At 35.6% G+C, this 13888-nt stretch overlaps 1 protein-coding gene across 16 annotated transcripts in view; it reads right to left on the bottom strand.

Moving 5' to 3' along the window:
* The window catches only part of Gphn (gephyrin), a 460638-nt gene that overhangs the window by 63643 nt on the left and 383107 nt on the right, over positions 1–13888 (bottom strand). For all 16 annotated transcript variants that reach the window (XM_029484276.2, XM_085830493.1, XM_029484278.2 and 13 more), the window contains 2 exons: positions 11897–11989; positions 8145–8200 (listed from right to left, as the gene is read on the bottom strand). In XM_029484276.2, coding sequence (XP_029340136.1) covers positions 8145–8200; positions 11897–11989 — 149 coding nt within the window. The remainder of the gene's footprint in view (positions 1–8144; positions 8201–11896; positions 11990–13888) is intronic.

Below are 13888 nucleotides of genomic sequence, written 5' to 3'. Positions count from 1 at the left end.
GGGAGATCTTTCCATCTTCTGAGATCTTCTTTAATTTCTTTCTTCAGAGACCTGAAGTTCTTATCATACAGATCTTTCACTTCCTTAGTTAGAGTCACGCCAAGGTATTTTATATTATTTGTAACTATTGAGAACAGTGTTGTTTCCCTAATTTCTTTCTCAGCCTGTTTATCCTTTGTGTACAGAAATGCCATTGACTTGTTTGAGTTAATTTTATACCCAGCTACTTCACTGGAGCTGTTTATCAGTTTTATCAGGTTTAGCAGTTCTCTGGTGGAATTTTTAGGGTCACTTATATATACTATCATATCATCTGCAAAAAGTGATATTTTGACTTCTTCCTTTCCAATTTGTATCCCCTTGATCTCCTTTTGTTGTGGAATTGCTCTGGCTAGGACTTCTAGTACAATGTTGAATAGGTATGGGGAGAGTGGACAGCCTTGTCTAGTCCCTGATTTTAGTGGGATTTCTTCCAGCTTCTCACCATTTACTTTGATGTTGGTTGCTGGTTTGCTATAGATTGCTTTTTTCATGTTTAGGTATGGGCTTTGAATTCCTGATCTTTCCAAGACTTTTATCATGAATGGGTGTTGGATCTTGTCGAATGCTTTCTCCACATCTAACGAGATGATCATGTGGTTTTTGTCCTTGAGTTTGTTTATATAATGGATTACATTGATGGATTTCGTATATTAAAGCATCCCTGCATCCTGGAATGAAACCTACTTTGTCAGGATGGATGATTGTTTTGATGTGTTCTTGGATTCGGTTAGCGAGAATTTTATTGAGTATTTTTGCATCAATATTCATTAGGGAAATTGGTCTAAAGTTCTCTATCTTTGTTGGGTCTTTCTGTGGTTTAGGCATCAGAGTAATTGTGGCTTCATAGAATGAACTGGGTAGAGTACCTTCTGCTTAAATTTTGTGGAATAGTTTGTGCAGAACTGGAATTAGATCTTCTTTGAAGGTCTGATAGAACTCTGCACTAAACCCATCTGGTCCTGGGCTTTTTTTGGTTGGGAGACTATTAATGACTGCTTCTATTTCTTTAGGGGATATAGGACTGTTTAGATCATTAACCTGATCCTGATTTAACTTTGGTACCTGGTATCTGTCTAGAAATGTGTCCATTTCATCCAGATTTTCCAGTTTTGTTGAGTATAGCCTTTTGTAGAAGGATCTGATGGTGTTTTGGATTTCTTCAGGATCTGTTGTTATGTCTATCTTTTCATTTCTGATTTTGTTAATTAGGATGTTGTCCCTGTGCCCTCTAGTGAGTAGGGCTAAGGGTTTATCTATCTTATTGATTTTCTCAAAGAACCAGCTCTTCATTTGGTTGATTCTTTGAATAGTTCTTCTTGTTTTCACTTGGTTGATTTCACCCCTGAGTTTGATTATTTCCTGCTGTCTACTCCTCTTGGGTGAATTTGCTTCCTTTTGTTCTAGAGCTTTTAGGTGTGTTGTCAAGCTGCTAGTGTGTGCTCTCTCTAGTTTCTTTTTGGAGGCACTCAGAGCTATGAATTTTCCTCTTAGAAATGCTTTCATTGTGTCCCATAAGTTTGGGTATGGCTTCATTTTCATTAAACTGTAAAAAGTCTTTAATTTCTTTCTTTATTCCTTCCTTGACCAAGGTATCATTGAGAAGAGTGTTGTTCAGTTTCCACGTGAATGATGGCTTTCTATTATTTATTTTGTTATTTAAGATCAGCCTTAGTCCATGGTGATCTGATAGGATGTATGGGACAATTTCAATATTATTGTATCTGTTGAAGCCTGTTTTGTGACCAATTATATGGTCAATTTTGGAGAAGGTACCATGATGAGTTTCCTGTAAGCAGCAGAATGTTGGGTCCTGTTTGTGTAGCCAGTCTGTTAGTCTATGTCTTTTTACTGGGGAATTGAGTCCATTAATATTAAGAGATATTACGGAAAAGTAATTGTTGCTTCCTATTATTTTTGTTGTTAGAGTTGGCATTCTGTTCTTGTGGCTGTCTTCTTTTAGGTTTGTTGAAGGATTACTTTCTTGCTTTTTCTAGGGTGTGGTTTCCATCCTTGTATTGTTTTTTTTTTTTTTTCTTTTTTCTTTCTGTTATTATCCTTTGAAGGGCTGGATTCATGGAAAGATAATTTGTGAATTTGGTTTTGGCATGGAATACTTTGGTTTCTCCATCTATGGTAATTGAAAGTTTGGCTGGGTATAGTAGCCTGGGCTGGCATATGTGTCCTCTTAAGTGTCTGTATAACGTCTGTCCAGGATCTTCTAGCTTTCATAGTCAGGTGAGAAGTCTGGTGTAATTCTGATAGGCCTGCCTTTATATGTTACTTGACCTTTTTCCCTTACTGCTTTTAATATTCTATGTTTATTTAGTGTATTTGTTGTTCTGATTATTTGTGTAGGGAGAAATTTCTTTTATGGTCCAGTCTATCTGGAGTTCTGTAGGCTTCTTGTATGTTCATGGGCATTTCTTTCTTTTCTTTTCTTTTCTTTTCTTTTCTTTTCTTTCTTTTTTTTTTTTTTTTTTTTTTTTTTTTTTTTTTTTTTGAGACAGGGTTTCTCTGTATAGCCTTGGCTGTCCTGGAACTCACTTTGTAGACCAGGCTGGCCTCGAACTCAGAAATCTGCCTGCCTCTGCCTCCCGAGTGCTGGGATTAAAGGTGTGTGCCACCATGCCCGGTGCATCTCTTTCTTTAGATTTGGGAAGTTTTCTTCTATAATTTTGTTGAAGATATTTGCTGTCCCTTTAAGTTGGAAATCTTCATTCTCATCTACTCCTATTATCCGTAGGTTTGGTCTTCTCATTGTGTCTTGGATTTCCTGGATGTTTTGAGTTAGGATCTTTTTGCATTTTCTTTGATTGTGGTGCCAATGTTCTCTATGGAATCTTCTGCACCTGAGATTCTCTCTTACATCTTTTGTATTCTGTTGCAGATGCTGGCATCTATGGTTCCATATTTCTTTCATAGGGTTTCTATGTCCAGCATTGCCTCACTTTGGGTTTTCTTTATTGTGTCTACTTCCCTTTTTAGGTCTAGTATGGTTTTGTTCATTTCCATCACTTCCATCATTTGAATGTGCTTTCCTGTTTTTCTTTAAGGACTTCTACCTGTTTGGCTGTGTTTTCCTGTTTTTCTTTAAGGACTTGTAACTCTTTAGCAGTGTTCTCCTGTATTTCTTTAAGTGAGTTATTAAAGTCCTTCTTGATGTCCTCTACCATCATCATGAGATATGCTTTTAAAACCTGGTCTAGGTTTTCGGGTGTGTTGGCGTGCCTAGGAGTGGGTGAGGTGGGAGTGCTGCGTTCTGATGATGGTGAGTGGTCTTGGTTTCTGTTAGTAAGATTCTTACGTTTGTCTTTTGCCATCTGGTAATCTCTGGAGTTAGTTGTTATAGTTGTCTCTGGTTAGAGCTTGTTCCTCAGGTGATTCTGTTAGCTTCTATCAGCAGACCTGAGAGACTACTTCTCTCCTGAGTTTCAGTGGTCTGAGCACTCTCTGCAGGCAAGCTCTCCTCTTGCAGGGAAGGTGCACAGATATCTGGTGTTCGGACCTGCCTCCTGGCAAAAGATGAAGGCCTGAAACAGGGCCTGTCCCAGAAGCTGTTAGCTTCTGTAGTCCACACTCTCACTTGCACAGACTAGTCTTGAAGGGATCTGGGGACCAAGATGGCTTTCCCAGGTGTTCCAGCAATGTTGGTGCCGACTGGAAGGGACTTGTGACCCTGGTCAGGCCAGGTTTTCTGCTTTCCTAATGCTGTCTCAGGTTCTGTGCGATTGGAATGGAACAGAAGTTGTGTTCCACTCACTGGTGGTCCTAAGATCGCATCGAAAACTCTTACAGTTTACTCACTTAGAGCCAGTGTAGTAGAAGCTACCCATAAATAACTGCAGTCACACCAAAGAGTTTGCAATGTGATTTAAGCTGACTCAATTTGTACTTTAAAGTACTTTCTTAGAGCTTTGTCTTGAAGGACTGCCACTTACACTTGACACCATTGCTTCTCATTCAAATAATATGAATTGTGTTAACATAAAGTGATTTGAAAATCTGTGAGAAAAATTCCAAGTCATAGGAGATTATGGATGACAAATATGAAAACCCATCATTTTGATAGCTTGCTGCAGTTCTGTTGTTTGACAAATGTACTTCATTAAGTAATGTTTGGTCCAGAAAAGCCATCCAAATTATTTGTCTTGAAGAATTTCCTAAATCATGGTATTTCACTTATCAGTTAAAAATGTCTAAAATGTAGATTTAAATTATTTTAAAACATCCCAGTGTGGATTTAACAACAACAACCAAAAAAGCATGTATCTCAACGATCCACCTGATAGGTTTGTATAGGCCTTCAAGACAATTATCTGTCAGAGGTAATTTAGGACAGAATAGAAGCAAGGAGGTTTAAAAATTACTCTTAAAAGAAAATACTAATACAATAGTAAAAAATGTTTAAAGTATTCTAGCTTGCTTTATTTTTCGTATATGAATATTTTGCCTATATGTATGTATGTTCTATTGCTACCAAAGGTCAGAAGAGGGCATTTGATACTCTGGAACTAGAATTACAGAATTACAATTGGTTGCAAGCCTCCCTGTGGTGCAGAGAACTGAATAGCAAGTGCTCTTAATTGCTGAACCACCTCTCTAGTCCTATGTTATATGCTTTTTAACACACACACACACACACACACACACACACACAGGCATGCCTGCATACACACATGCATGCACACATGTACATACAAACCTTAGATAATGATTAAGGAAAACTATTCCATTACCAGAAGTATAAAGTACTTTATAGTGAGATCAATTAGAAGTTATAGACAGAATATTCTTTATAAGAAAAATCCTTGAAAATGTCTTTTATATTGTTAACACAAAAATACCACAAAGTAGCTAATATACTTTGAACCTCTCATAAATATTAAACTAATTATATATTCTAGAATGTAAATTCTACAAAGGCAAAATATTTGCTCACTTTTGGTTTGCCTCTGCAGATTACACCAATATTTGTAACCTCTGCTCTGGCCCAGAAGGCTGAGAGCTCTATGGAGTATTTTAAGCAGGTTCCCATCACTTTGGCCTCTGGATAAGGTTTAACCAGTGGGACTAGTCAACAGAGAAGAAGATCTGTCACTCCCTTTGTTCTTGTTACAGTTTGGTGGTGGTTAGGGCTTCTTCACTAACTGAAGGCCACAGCTCCTTTTTGAGCTGTCTCATAGGTATGAATGTCTCCAAGTTGAGGTGCTATTGTCTTTCTTTTCTCCTTCAGACCTAGAGGTAGTAATGGAATGCCACTTCAGCTAGTTTTTATGTGTCTCACATCCTTTTGTGGTTCCTTTTAATTCTGTCCAAACTTTGGGAACAATGTCACATTAATCTTTACATCCTGTCCTTTTCCAGATATACTCTCTATAATCCCAAAGCCTAGAAAGTGGTTGGCATACACTTGGCAGCATCAAATATTTCTATAACAGATAAATTTGCATTATCTCATTATTATGAGAATTTCATGAAGTATGTATTGCATATTGGTATATACCTCCAGTGTTCTTCTCATCTTTCTCCCACAGTCATTGTACATAGACAAGTGTGATAGATAAGTTCTAGCACAAGTTACATACTTTAAATCCTTTATTCTGCTAATTCAATAAGATACATTTGAGTATTGCTCAGAATTGTTACATATTCATGTACATTTCTGCCACAATATGCAAGATTTAAAATGAAAAGTTAGGGCTATTATCTTTTAAAAATTATGCTTTCCAATTGCAGATATTACTTATTATCTGGGACATCCAAAAATTTTTTTATTAATTCTTTGAAAATTTTGTCCAATGTCTTTTTCTTTTTTTTCCGAGACAGGGTTTCTGTGTGTAGCCCTGTCTGTCCTGGAAATCACTTCGTAGACCAGGCTGGCCTCGAACTTAGAAATCCACTTGTCTCTGCCTCCCAAGTGCTGAGATTAAAGGTGTGTACCACCACCGCCCGGCTGTCCAGTGTCTGATCATATCCATCCTCCTCCCCCAGCTGTTCCCACATCCTTCCTCACTTCCCTACCCCTCTAACTTGATTTCACCTTCCCCCATCAAATACAGTTTTCGTTATCTGCCTACTGTAGGGTATAAGGTTTGCCCTGAAGTGTGGTAGATATGGGGTATTAAACTTACTTTACTTTCAGCAAGCAGCACTCAAATGCCAACAGCTCCTCAGTGAGGGGTGGGGCTTCATGCCCACCCCATGCTTTCTCCTGCAAGCTGCATGCATTTTTGTTTGTCTTGAGCTCTTGTAGATCTTTTACCTGTTATTACAACTGTTAAGTTCATGGGTATTCACTTTGTGTCTAGAAAATACTATTTCTGTGAGGTCATCTACTACTCTGGCTCTTTCCACCCATCTTCTGCCTAGATCCCAGAGCTTTGAGAAGAGGAGTGTGATACAGAAATTATCTGAGACATCTTTTAATGCATATGACCATTTTATAGCATATTCATTTTTGATGAAAATGTTTTCATGTGAGATACATGGTTTTTCTAAGAGGGGTTAATGTCCAAACTATCTTCTGGGCCTGTGGAACACTGAATTTCAAATAGGTCTAAAGAGAATTTTTTGCATTAGGAAGTAAACCCTAAAGTAAACTTAAGGGCTATTGTTTCTTTTAAAAATTATTATTTTATTCTATGGGTATGGGCATTTTGTCTATGAGACATGTCCATGCCTGGTGCCAGAAGAAGGCAGATAACCTGGAACTGGAGCTACTAACAGTGGTGAACAGCCATCTGGGTGCTGGAAATCAAATTTAGGTCCTCTAAAAGAGTAGCAAGTGTTCTTAACCTCTGAGCCATCTCACCAGCCTAGGCTACTGAACTGAAGCTGAACTATGTTAACTTCATAGCACCTTGGGTTCTATGACCTACCATCAGTAAATGTATAAGCTCTATTGCAGTTGAATCCCCAATTTTCGCTATTTATTGTTATTACTCTGTGTGTATGATGTGTGTGAATCATGGCACTGGTAGATGCTAGAGGACAACTTTCAGGAGACAGTTCTCTCTTTTGTTGTAGATTCCAGAGATCAAATGCAGTTTTCATGCTGTGTGACAAATGTCATTACCAGCTGAGCCATCTGGGTGGCCCTCTATTTTTCTTTAATTTTTGGCATAAATCAACTCTTTTATTAGATAATTTAAAATACTAGTTTTATTTTCTTGATTTAGGATCTTGTTGTGTAGCCTAGGCTAACCTGGACCTCACAATCCTCCTGTAAGGTATCAGTGAACGTTAGGATTGTACAAGTACCACCAACCCTGGGAACAATTTGGATGTTCTCTAAGATCATAAATTCTAGATGGTAGATAAAAGATTCCTACCAGCTTACATAATATTAAACCCAATGTTAAAGATATTACTGGATATATAACACCTTAGATATCTATTTAGATCAGACAATACAACTGGCATATGAAGGAATCAAGTATAAAGGTACCTTCTAGAATATGTGACATATTTTCTTTACTCTGTAACGTGAGAAAGTATTCTCTCTTAAATTGAAATTTCCTATATGCTTCATGCACACACACATGCACATACACACACACACACACACCAAGCCTACCTGTTTTTTCCCTCTAAGTAGTAGGTGAAAATAAAATAGCAATAAGTAATTTTTAAAAAGGTGTCAGTTTTGGTAAACTATATCTCCATGTCTTCTTTTCTTCCTCAACTTCTCATGTACTTTTATAATTACTTAAAATAAACAGGGTTAATATCATCTGTAGAAGGTTGATTCCAACAGTAGTAACTCTGGCTTCCTTATTTAAGCATCTAAGCATTGAGGTGCATGTAGTTCTAGCCAGAAAAATCAAAATTTACAGGAAGAAAAGTCCCCTTGTGAACAATGAAAGAACATTACTTAATGATTCTACATCTATCAATATATAATGAATAATTTTGTTATATCCCCATAGCCATGCCTCATAAGCATTTTCCAGCCCTATGACTTTTCTTTTATCCTTTTGACAGTATTCTAACTAATCCTTCTCTACAACTTCCACAAAATGCTGACATTGGAAACTAATAATTGGATGCCCAGAGTCTGTGAAGCAGAAATCTTCAGTGTCTTTCAGGCTTATGAAGCTCACCTGCTCACCAGCTTGGGATTCCCCAATGATGAAACGATCCCCTGGACCATCAGCAGCTGTGAGATGCAACAGAGCCAAGAATAAATCAGCATGGACTTAGCAAGAAACAAGAACCTAGTATTAAGGCTCTAAAATTTCATTAAAATTATTTTCAGGAAAGTGGAGTATATTTCTGATTTCACAGAGTAGACAATCGCTATTCTACAACTGGCTTGATCTTTGGTATGCAACAGATTCTAAGCATCAGCAGAAGTGGATTGATTTGTGTCCTTTCTTGACATCAATGGAGATGGTTTTCATGTATACGATGTGCTTTTCTACCATTTTGTTCGTTTGGCGTATCCTTTCAAATGACATGATGATGATGATGCTATATTATATTCATGGAGATATATCCATGGACAATTTGCAAACCTAACCTCCAATATTTTTGTAACAGTTTTTTAGCTTAATATCTTCTTATTTATTTAAAGGGAATTTGGAAAATCCATGGACATGAAATAATCCTATTTATGAACTGGAATAGATAAACTTTATTGCATTGTATTTTCCTCTTAGTATATTTACAGTGCTGGATCTAGAGGTTTGCCATGCCAGGTAAGTGCTCTAATACTGAGTTGCACTCTCATTTCTGGCTACTTTTATTTTTAGGAGTGAAGAGTATTAAAAAAATATTTTTGTCATAGGATTTTACTGTATGGCCCTGGTTGGGCTGGAACATGCTATGCAGACCAGGTTGGGCTTCAATTTGAGATAGTTCTACACCTGTCTTTCACTTAATGGAATTACAGACATGTATCACTGTGCAAGGTAAAGTTATTTGAATAAACTTTTTGAGCATATATGTACATTTCTGTGTGCAAAGGCAAGCACCTGTGTAGGACAGGGCACATGTGGATGTCAGTGAACAGTCTTGCCAACTCTCTTATTTAAAACAGGGCCTTTGACATTTTCCAGGCTTTCTATGGTGGGGTAGCTGGTTCATGAGCTTCTGACTCTTCCTTCCATCTCCCTATAGAAATAGGATTAGAGACACTCGTGCTTGGTACCTGAGAATTTGAGCTCAGGTCCTCAAGGTTACTTGGCAAGTACTTTCACCCTAGCTCTTTTTATTTATTTATTTATTTTTTCGAGACAGGGTTTCTCTGTATAGCCCTGGCTGTCTTGGAACTCACTTTGTAGACCAGGCTGGCCTCGAACTCAGAAATCCACCTGCCTCCGCCTCCCAAGTGCTGGGATTAAAGGCGTGCGCCACCACGCACAGCTCTCCCTAGCTCTTAAAGCCACTAATTTTTAAATTGGAAAAAAGAAAAAATCCAGAATTGGGATTAAAAAAAAAGCCTTTGTTGTTTAGTCTCACCCATTCCTTCTTCAATGACACATAAGGTAATGACTTGGAAAAAAGAAAACAGAATTTCTAGAGAATATCATGTTTTATTAAATATATTATTTGGGTTTAAGATCAATACTACTGGTAATATAAGGCCTATCTAATGAGTTTTATGATCACTACTGTAATTTTCATGTCATTTGATATAGCAAGGGCCTAAATATGGAGGTGATTATACCTTACATATGAATATTTAATTATATTTGCTGTAACAGTGACAATTAAACAACTTTTTCTATTTTAAAGAGGACATGTGAAGTAATTTTATTCTTTCCTTTCTTCTCCCCTTTGTCTGTTCTTAATGGGGCACCACTTTGTAGTACAAGCTGGTCTGTAGTTCATCACATAACCCACAGTTCTTGGATTTCCACTGAGTGCTAGGATTACAGACATGCACTCTCATGTGTGGTTGTTTCTTTAAGCATAAGGCATTATTTTTTCTAAAGGCTTAAATAAAATATTGTTTGAGTCACTTTTCTTTCTTTTTTTTTAGTCATTTTTTATTAGATATTTTCTTTATATACATTTCAAATTTCAAATGCACTATTTTTTCACAGTTGACCTTTGTTAGTTGATCTTTGATATAGAGAGGGACAAAAATTAAGACTAGCCTGGTCTACAGACTGAGTTCCAGACAGCCAGGGCTACACAGAGGAACCTTGTCTTGAAAAACAAAACAAAACAAAACAAAACAATGAACATAGAATCCCTTTTATTACTACATGTTGTATCTTAACCTTTATAAATATTAACTGAGCGAACAAATTACTAGATTTTTGTATTTTTTTTCCTTTTTGGAAACTAGAAGTTTTTCTGAAATGCTATTTTTTCAGGTTCATTTAAAAGCCTTGTAGATAATTTAAAATACAATCAAAAAATTACTTCAAGAATTATCAACATTTTACAAATGTTTAAATATATGAAACAACTTATTTTTGAAGTATTTTAAAGAAAATTACTTTTTATTGAAAACTAATGAATGAATGATATTTTACAATTCCATATTGAAAAATTGATACCCAAGGACAAAGGGAAAAATCAGCTTTCTCTTATGGAATGTCACTGGATATAGCAACCCTACTACATGGCAGACCCTATGCCCAGAGTAGCTGACCAACACATAACAATCAGTGGCTTATTTGGTGGCCTTTTGTTTCATTTGGTTTGTTTGGTATTTTGTATCTTATTGGTCTTTTGCTTGTTTGTTTTAATGTATTTTTTTGTAATTTTTTTTTTTTGAAAAAGAAAGAAAAAGCACACAAAGTTGTGTGGATAGAGAGGTGGGTAGGACCTGGTCGAAGTTGGAGGAGGGGAAAATATGACCAAAATATATTGTATAAAAAAATTTAAATTAAAAAAAGGAACTGTATTTTTAACCCTGAAAAGGTGGGAACTATTTTTAGATTATTTTTTATTTGAATTAATAACCAATAAACACAAAATAATATATTGATTTTTCAAAATTGCTAAGAACATTGAATTTGAACATTCTCATCATTAGAAACAATTATATGAAATAATATATATATATGCTAATTAGATCAATGTAATCATATCATAGTGTATCCCTATTTTAAAATATATTATACACAATAAAACAAAAGAAAAAAATCAAATAAGAGTTAAAAAAGCAAGTTAGCTGACATCCTGGGTTATCAGATCAGATTTTAGGCAGGCAGCTGTTATTTATTATTTGCTTTTAAGCTTCATACAATTTTTGGCAACTCTGAGGGTATGAACTCTGAGGGTAGTGGCATCTGGAGTTCCAGAACTCTGAACTTGGTTTCTTCCAGAGAGAATTCAAGGTTTCATGCCCGTGTTTCATCAAATCCTTTACTGATATTTAAGTTTGAACGAAGAGAACAGACTTTTACATCTAACCTGAGTACTAGGAATCTGCTCATTTTTCCTGGGACCTATAGATGTTTCCAACTAGAAAATATGCAGAAGACTTCCAGATCAAGGCTGTCTGCTTTCTGATATGTGAAAGGGCTAAAAACATAAGCTACAGTAACAGTATCTTTTGGTTTTGTCATGCTAGAGAACTCAGGGCCTTGTACATGCTAGGCAGTTTCTCTGAGCCACATTCATAGACAAGTAATGGAGTTTTAAATTTGACCTCTCTGTGTATATTTATACTAAGGAATTTTCATAGGACTATATAATACTTTTCCTGCAGAATACTGATAAGATTGTATCAAAAATACATAGGTACAGATTAGCAGGTATATCAATGAATGAAGTAATTTTGACAGTTAATTGGGAATGGATATAACAGTATTCAGGAATATGAATAGAGAAAAAAATGTAGAAAAATAGAGTATGTGTCTGATGACCCTTTAAAAAAAAACAACATATTTACCTCGAACAGCATAGCCATCTTTTACTGATGCAGGGAATGGGGGTAGGTTGTCTTTTGCATATACATCTTGAGCAAGGACTCGCCCCATTCCATCTGAAAGAAAAGAAAGAAACACGAATAATGGAGCCAATGGATAAGCAATAAATAAATAAATAAATAAATGAATGAATAAGAAGGACCAGTGTCTGTGTCGCATCTTGTAAATAGACTCAGGTAGACCTTCTGATTTCCATCCCAGGGGATAATAGACAGGGCATCCTGGTGTCTAGGTCACATATAGTCAATTTTTAGTAATGCTTAAAGCAATTATCTAAACATGATTTGCTATAAAGTAAGAAAAGATAAGCTTAGAAAATATGTCAAGAGCCCTTTGAGAACTCAAGTATTATATTCTTCAAAAGAAAAACCAAACGTAAACATTTCATATTCATAGACCCACAAATTTCTCTTCTATTATTGTATCTTAAGATTTTATCTTCATGGAGATCTTTATTTCAGAGTTGTTTGTATTAGTAAATATAGAAAGAAACCAAAAGACCAATAACATATTGAAGTAAACAGTGACATCAATCTTATGATAAATATGGGACTAATGTAACATTTATAGAGAATACTCATGGACAGGTAAAAAATTCTTAAAAAGATATATTTTAAAACATGTAAAGACATACATATACTACACTATATAATTTTAACTATATTAACATATATATATATATACACATATGGATCTATAAGAAAATATGAATGTTGTTACTTTTTTTCTTTTAAAGATTTTTTTATTAGATATTTTCTTTCTTTTTTTTTTTTTTAGATATTTTCTTTATTTACATTTCAAATGTTATCCCCTTTCCTGGTTTCCCCACTCTGTTGTAGTTTTTGCCAATAGTTTCAAATATCAGCTTTAATACAATAAACATGTCAGTCTTATAAGATTTCTGCCCTGAAAGGAGAAATCTAGGAAAAGGAAGGAACTTCCCAATTATTTCATTTGAATTTAAACCTTTGATTTTGGCTTCATTAACTCAAGTAATTTAATGAGAGTTTATCAATAATGTATAGTGTAATTCAAATGGATTCATGAGTAACTCCCTAAATTCTTTAGTGAATCTTGGACCTTAAAATCAACACAAGTACCAGGATTTGATTGATATGAAGCATTTGCATATTCTATAACATCTCATTGTTTCAATTGGGGTTTGACTTTAGCCACTGAGGGCCTATTGTTTTAGAGATTTAGGACCTAGAAGTACAGAGGTTTTTTACTTTTGTACTCTAATTCATAGAGACATTGACTTTTACTGTTTAGAGCACAGAATCTTGAATTTGGAAGGGAGAATTTGGTAGATTTTAGCTTCATATATTTCTAGAAGGTTGAATCTCTTCTGGACCTATATGTTCTAACTAAGACAAGGAAATGTAATGAGACCATAGGTCTGATTCCTTTTCACACATATTTTTTCCTTCTCAGTGTCTTCCTATGTAGCCCAGTATGGACTTAAACTCAATTTCCCCTATTTCATCTCTGAATTGTAGAATTATAGGTATAAGCCACCAAACCTTTCTATAATATCAATTCCTAAATGAGGTTATAAGGTAGTCATTAATATTGAGCCAGTATCATAGTTAACCTCCATGAGTGGTTCCTCAAATATAACTGGTTTGGCTTGTAGTGGTAGATCAAAATACAAGCTCTACACCTACTTATATACTAAGAGAATGTCTTTGCTGGGGTCTTAAACATTAATTACTAATGGCTAGCTGTGTGGTGGTGGCATACTTTAATCCCAGTACTCAAGAGGAAGAGGTAGGTGGATCTTTGTGAGTTCAAAGTCAGCCACGTCTACAAAATGAGTTCCAGGAGAGCTAGGGCTACACAGTGAAGCCCTGTCTTAAAAAAACCAAAACCAAAACCAAATCAAAGTTAGCACACAGGTTGCATTTTTCTGGCAGCTGGTTCTTAGCAGGCTTATTGATATGTAATAAATGTTT

This window comes from Mus caroli, unplaced genomic scaffold, assembly GCF_978045245.1.
Source record: "Mus caroli unplaced genomic scaffold, Mus_caroli_1 scaffold_14, whole genome shotgun sequence".
Classification (NCBI taxonomy): Eukaryota; Metazoa; Chordata; class Mammalia; order Rodentia; family Muridae; genus Mus; species Mus caroli.
Note: the sequence above shows the minus strand (reverse complement) of the source record. Positions and strands in the feature narration are given on the sequence as shown.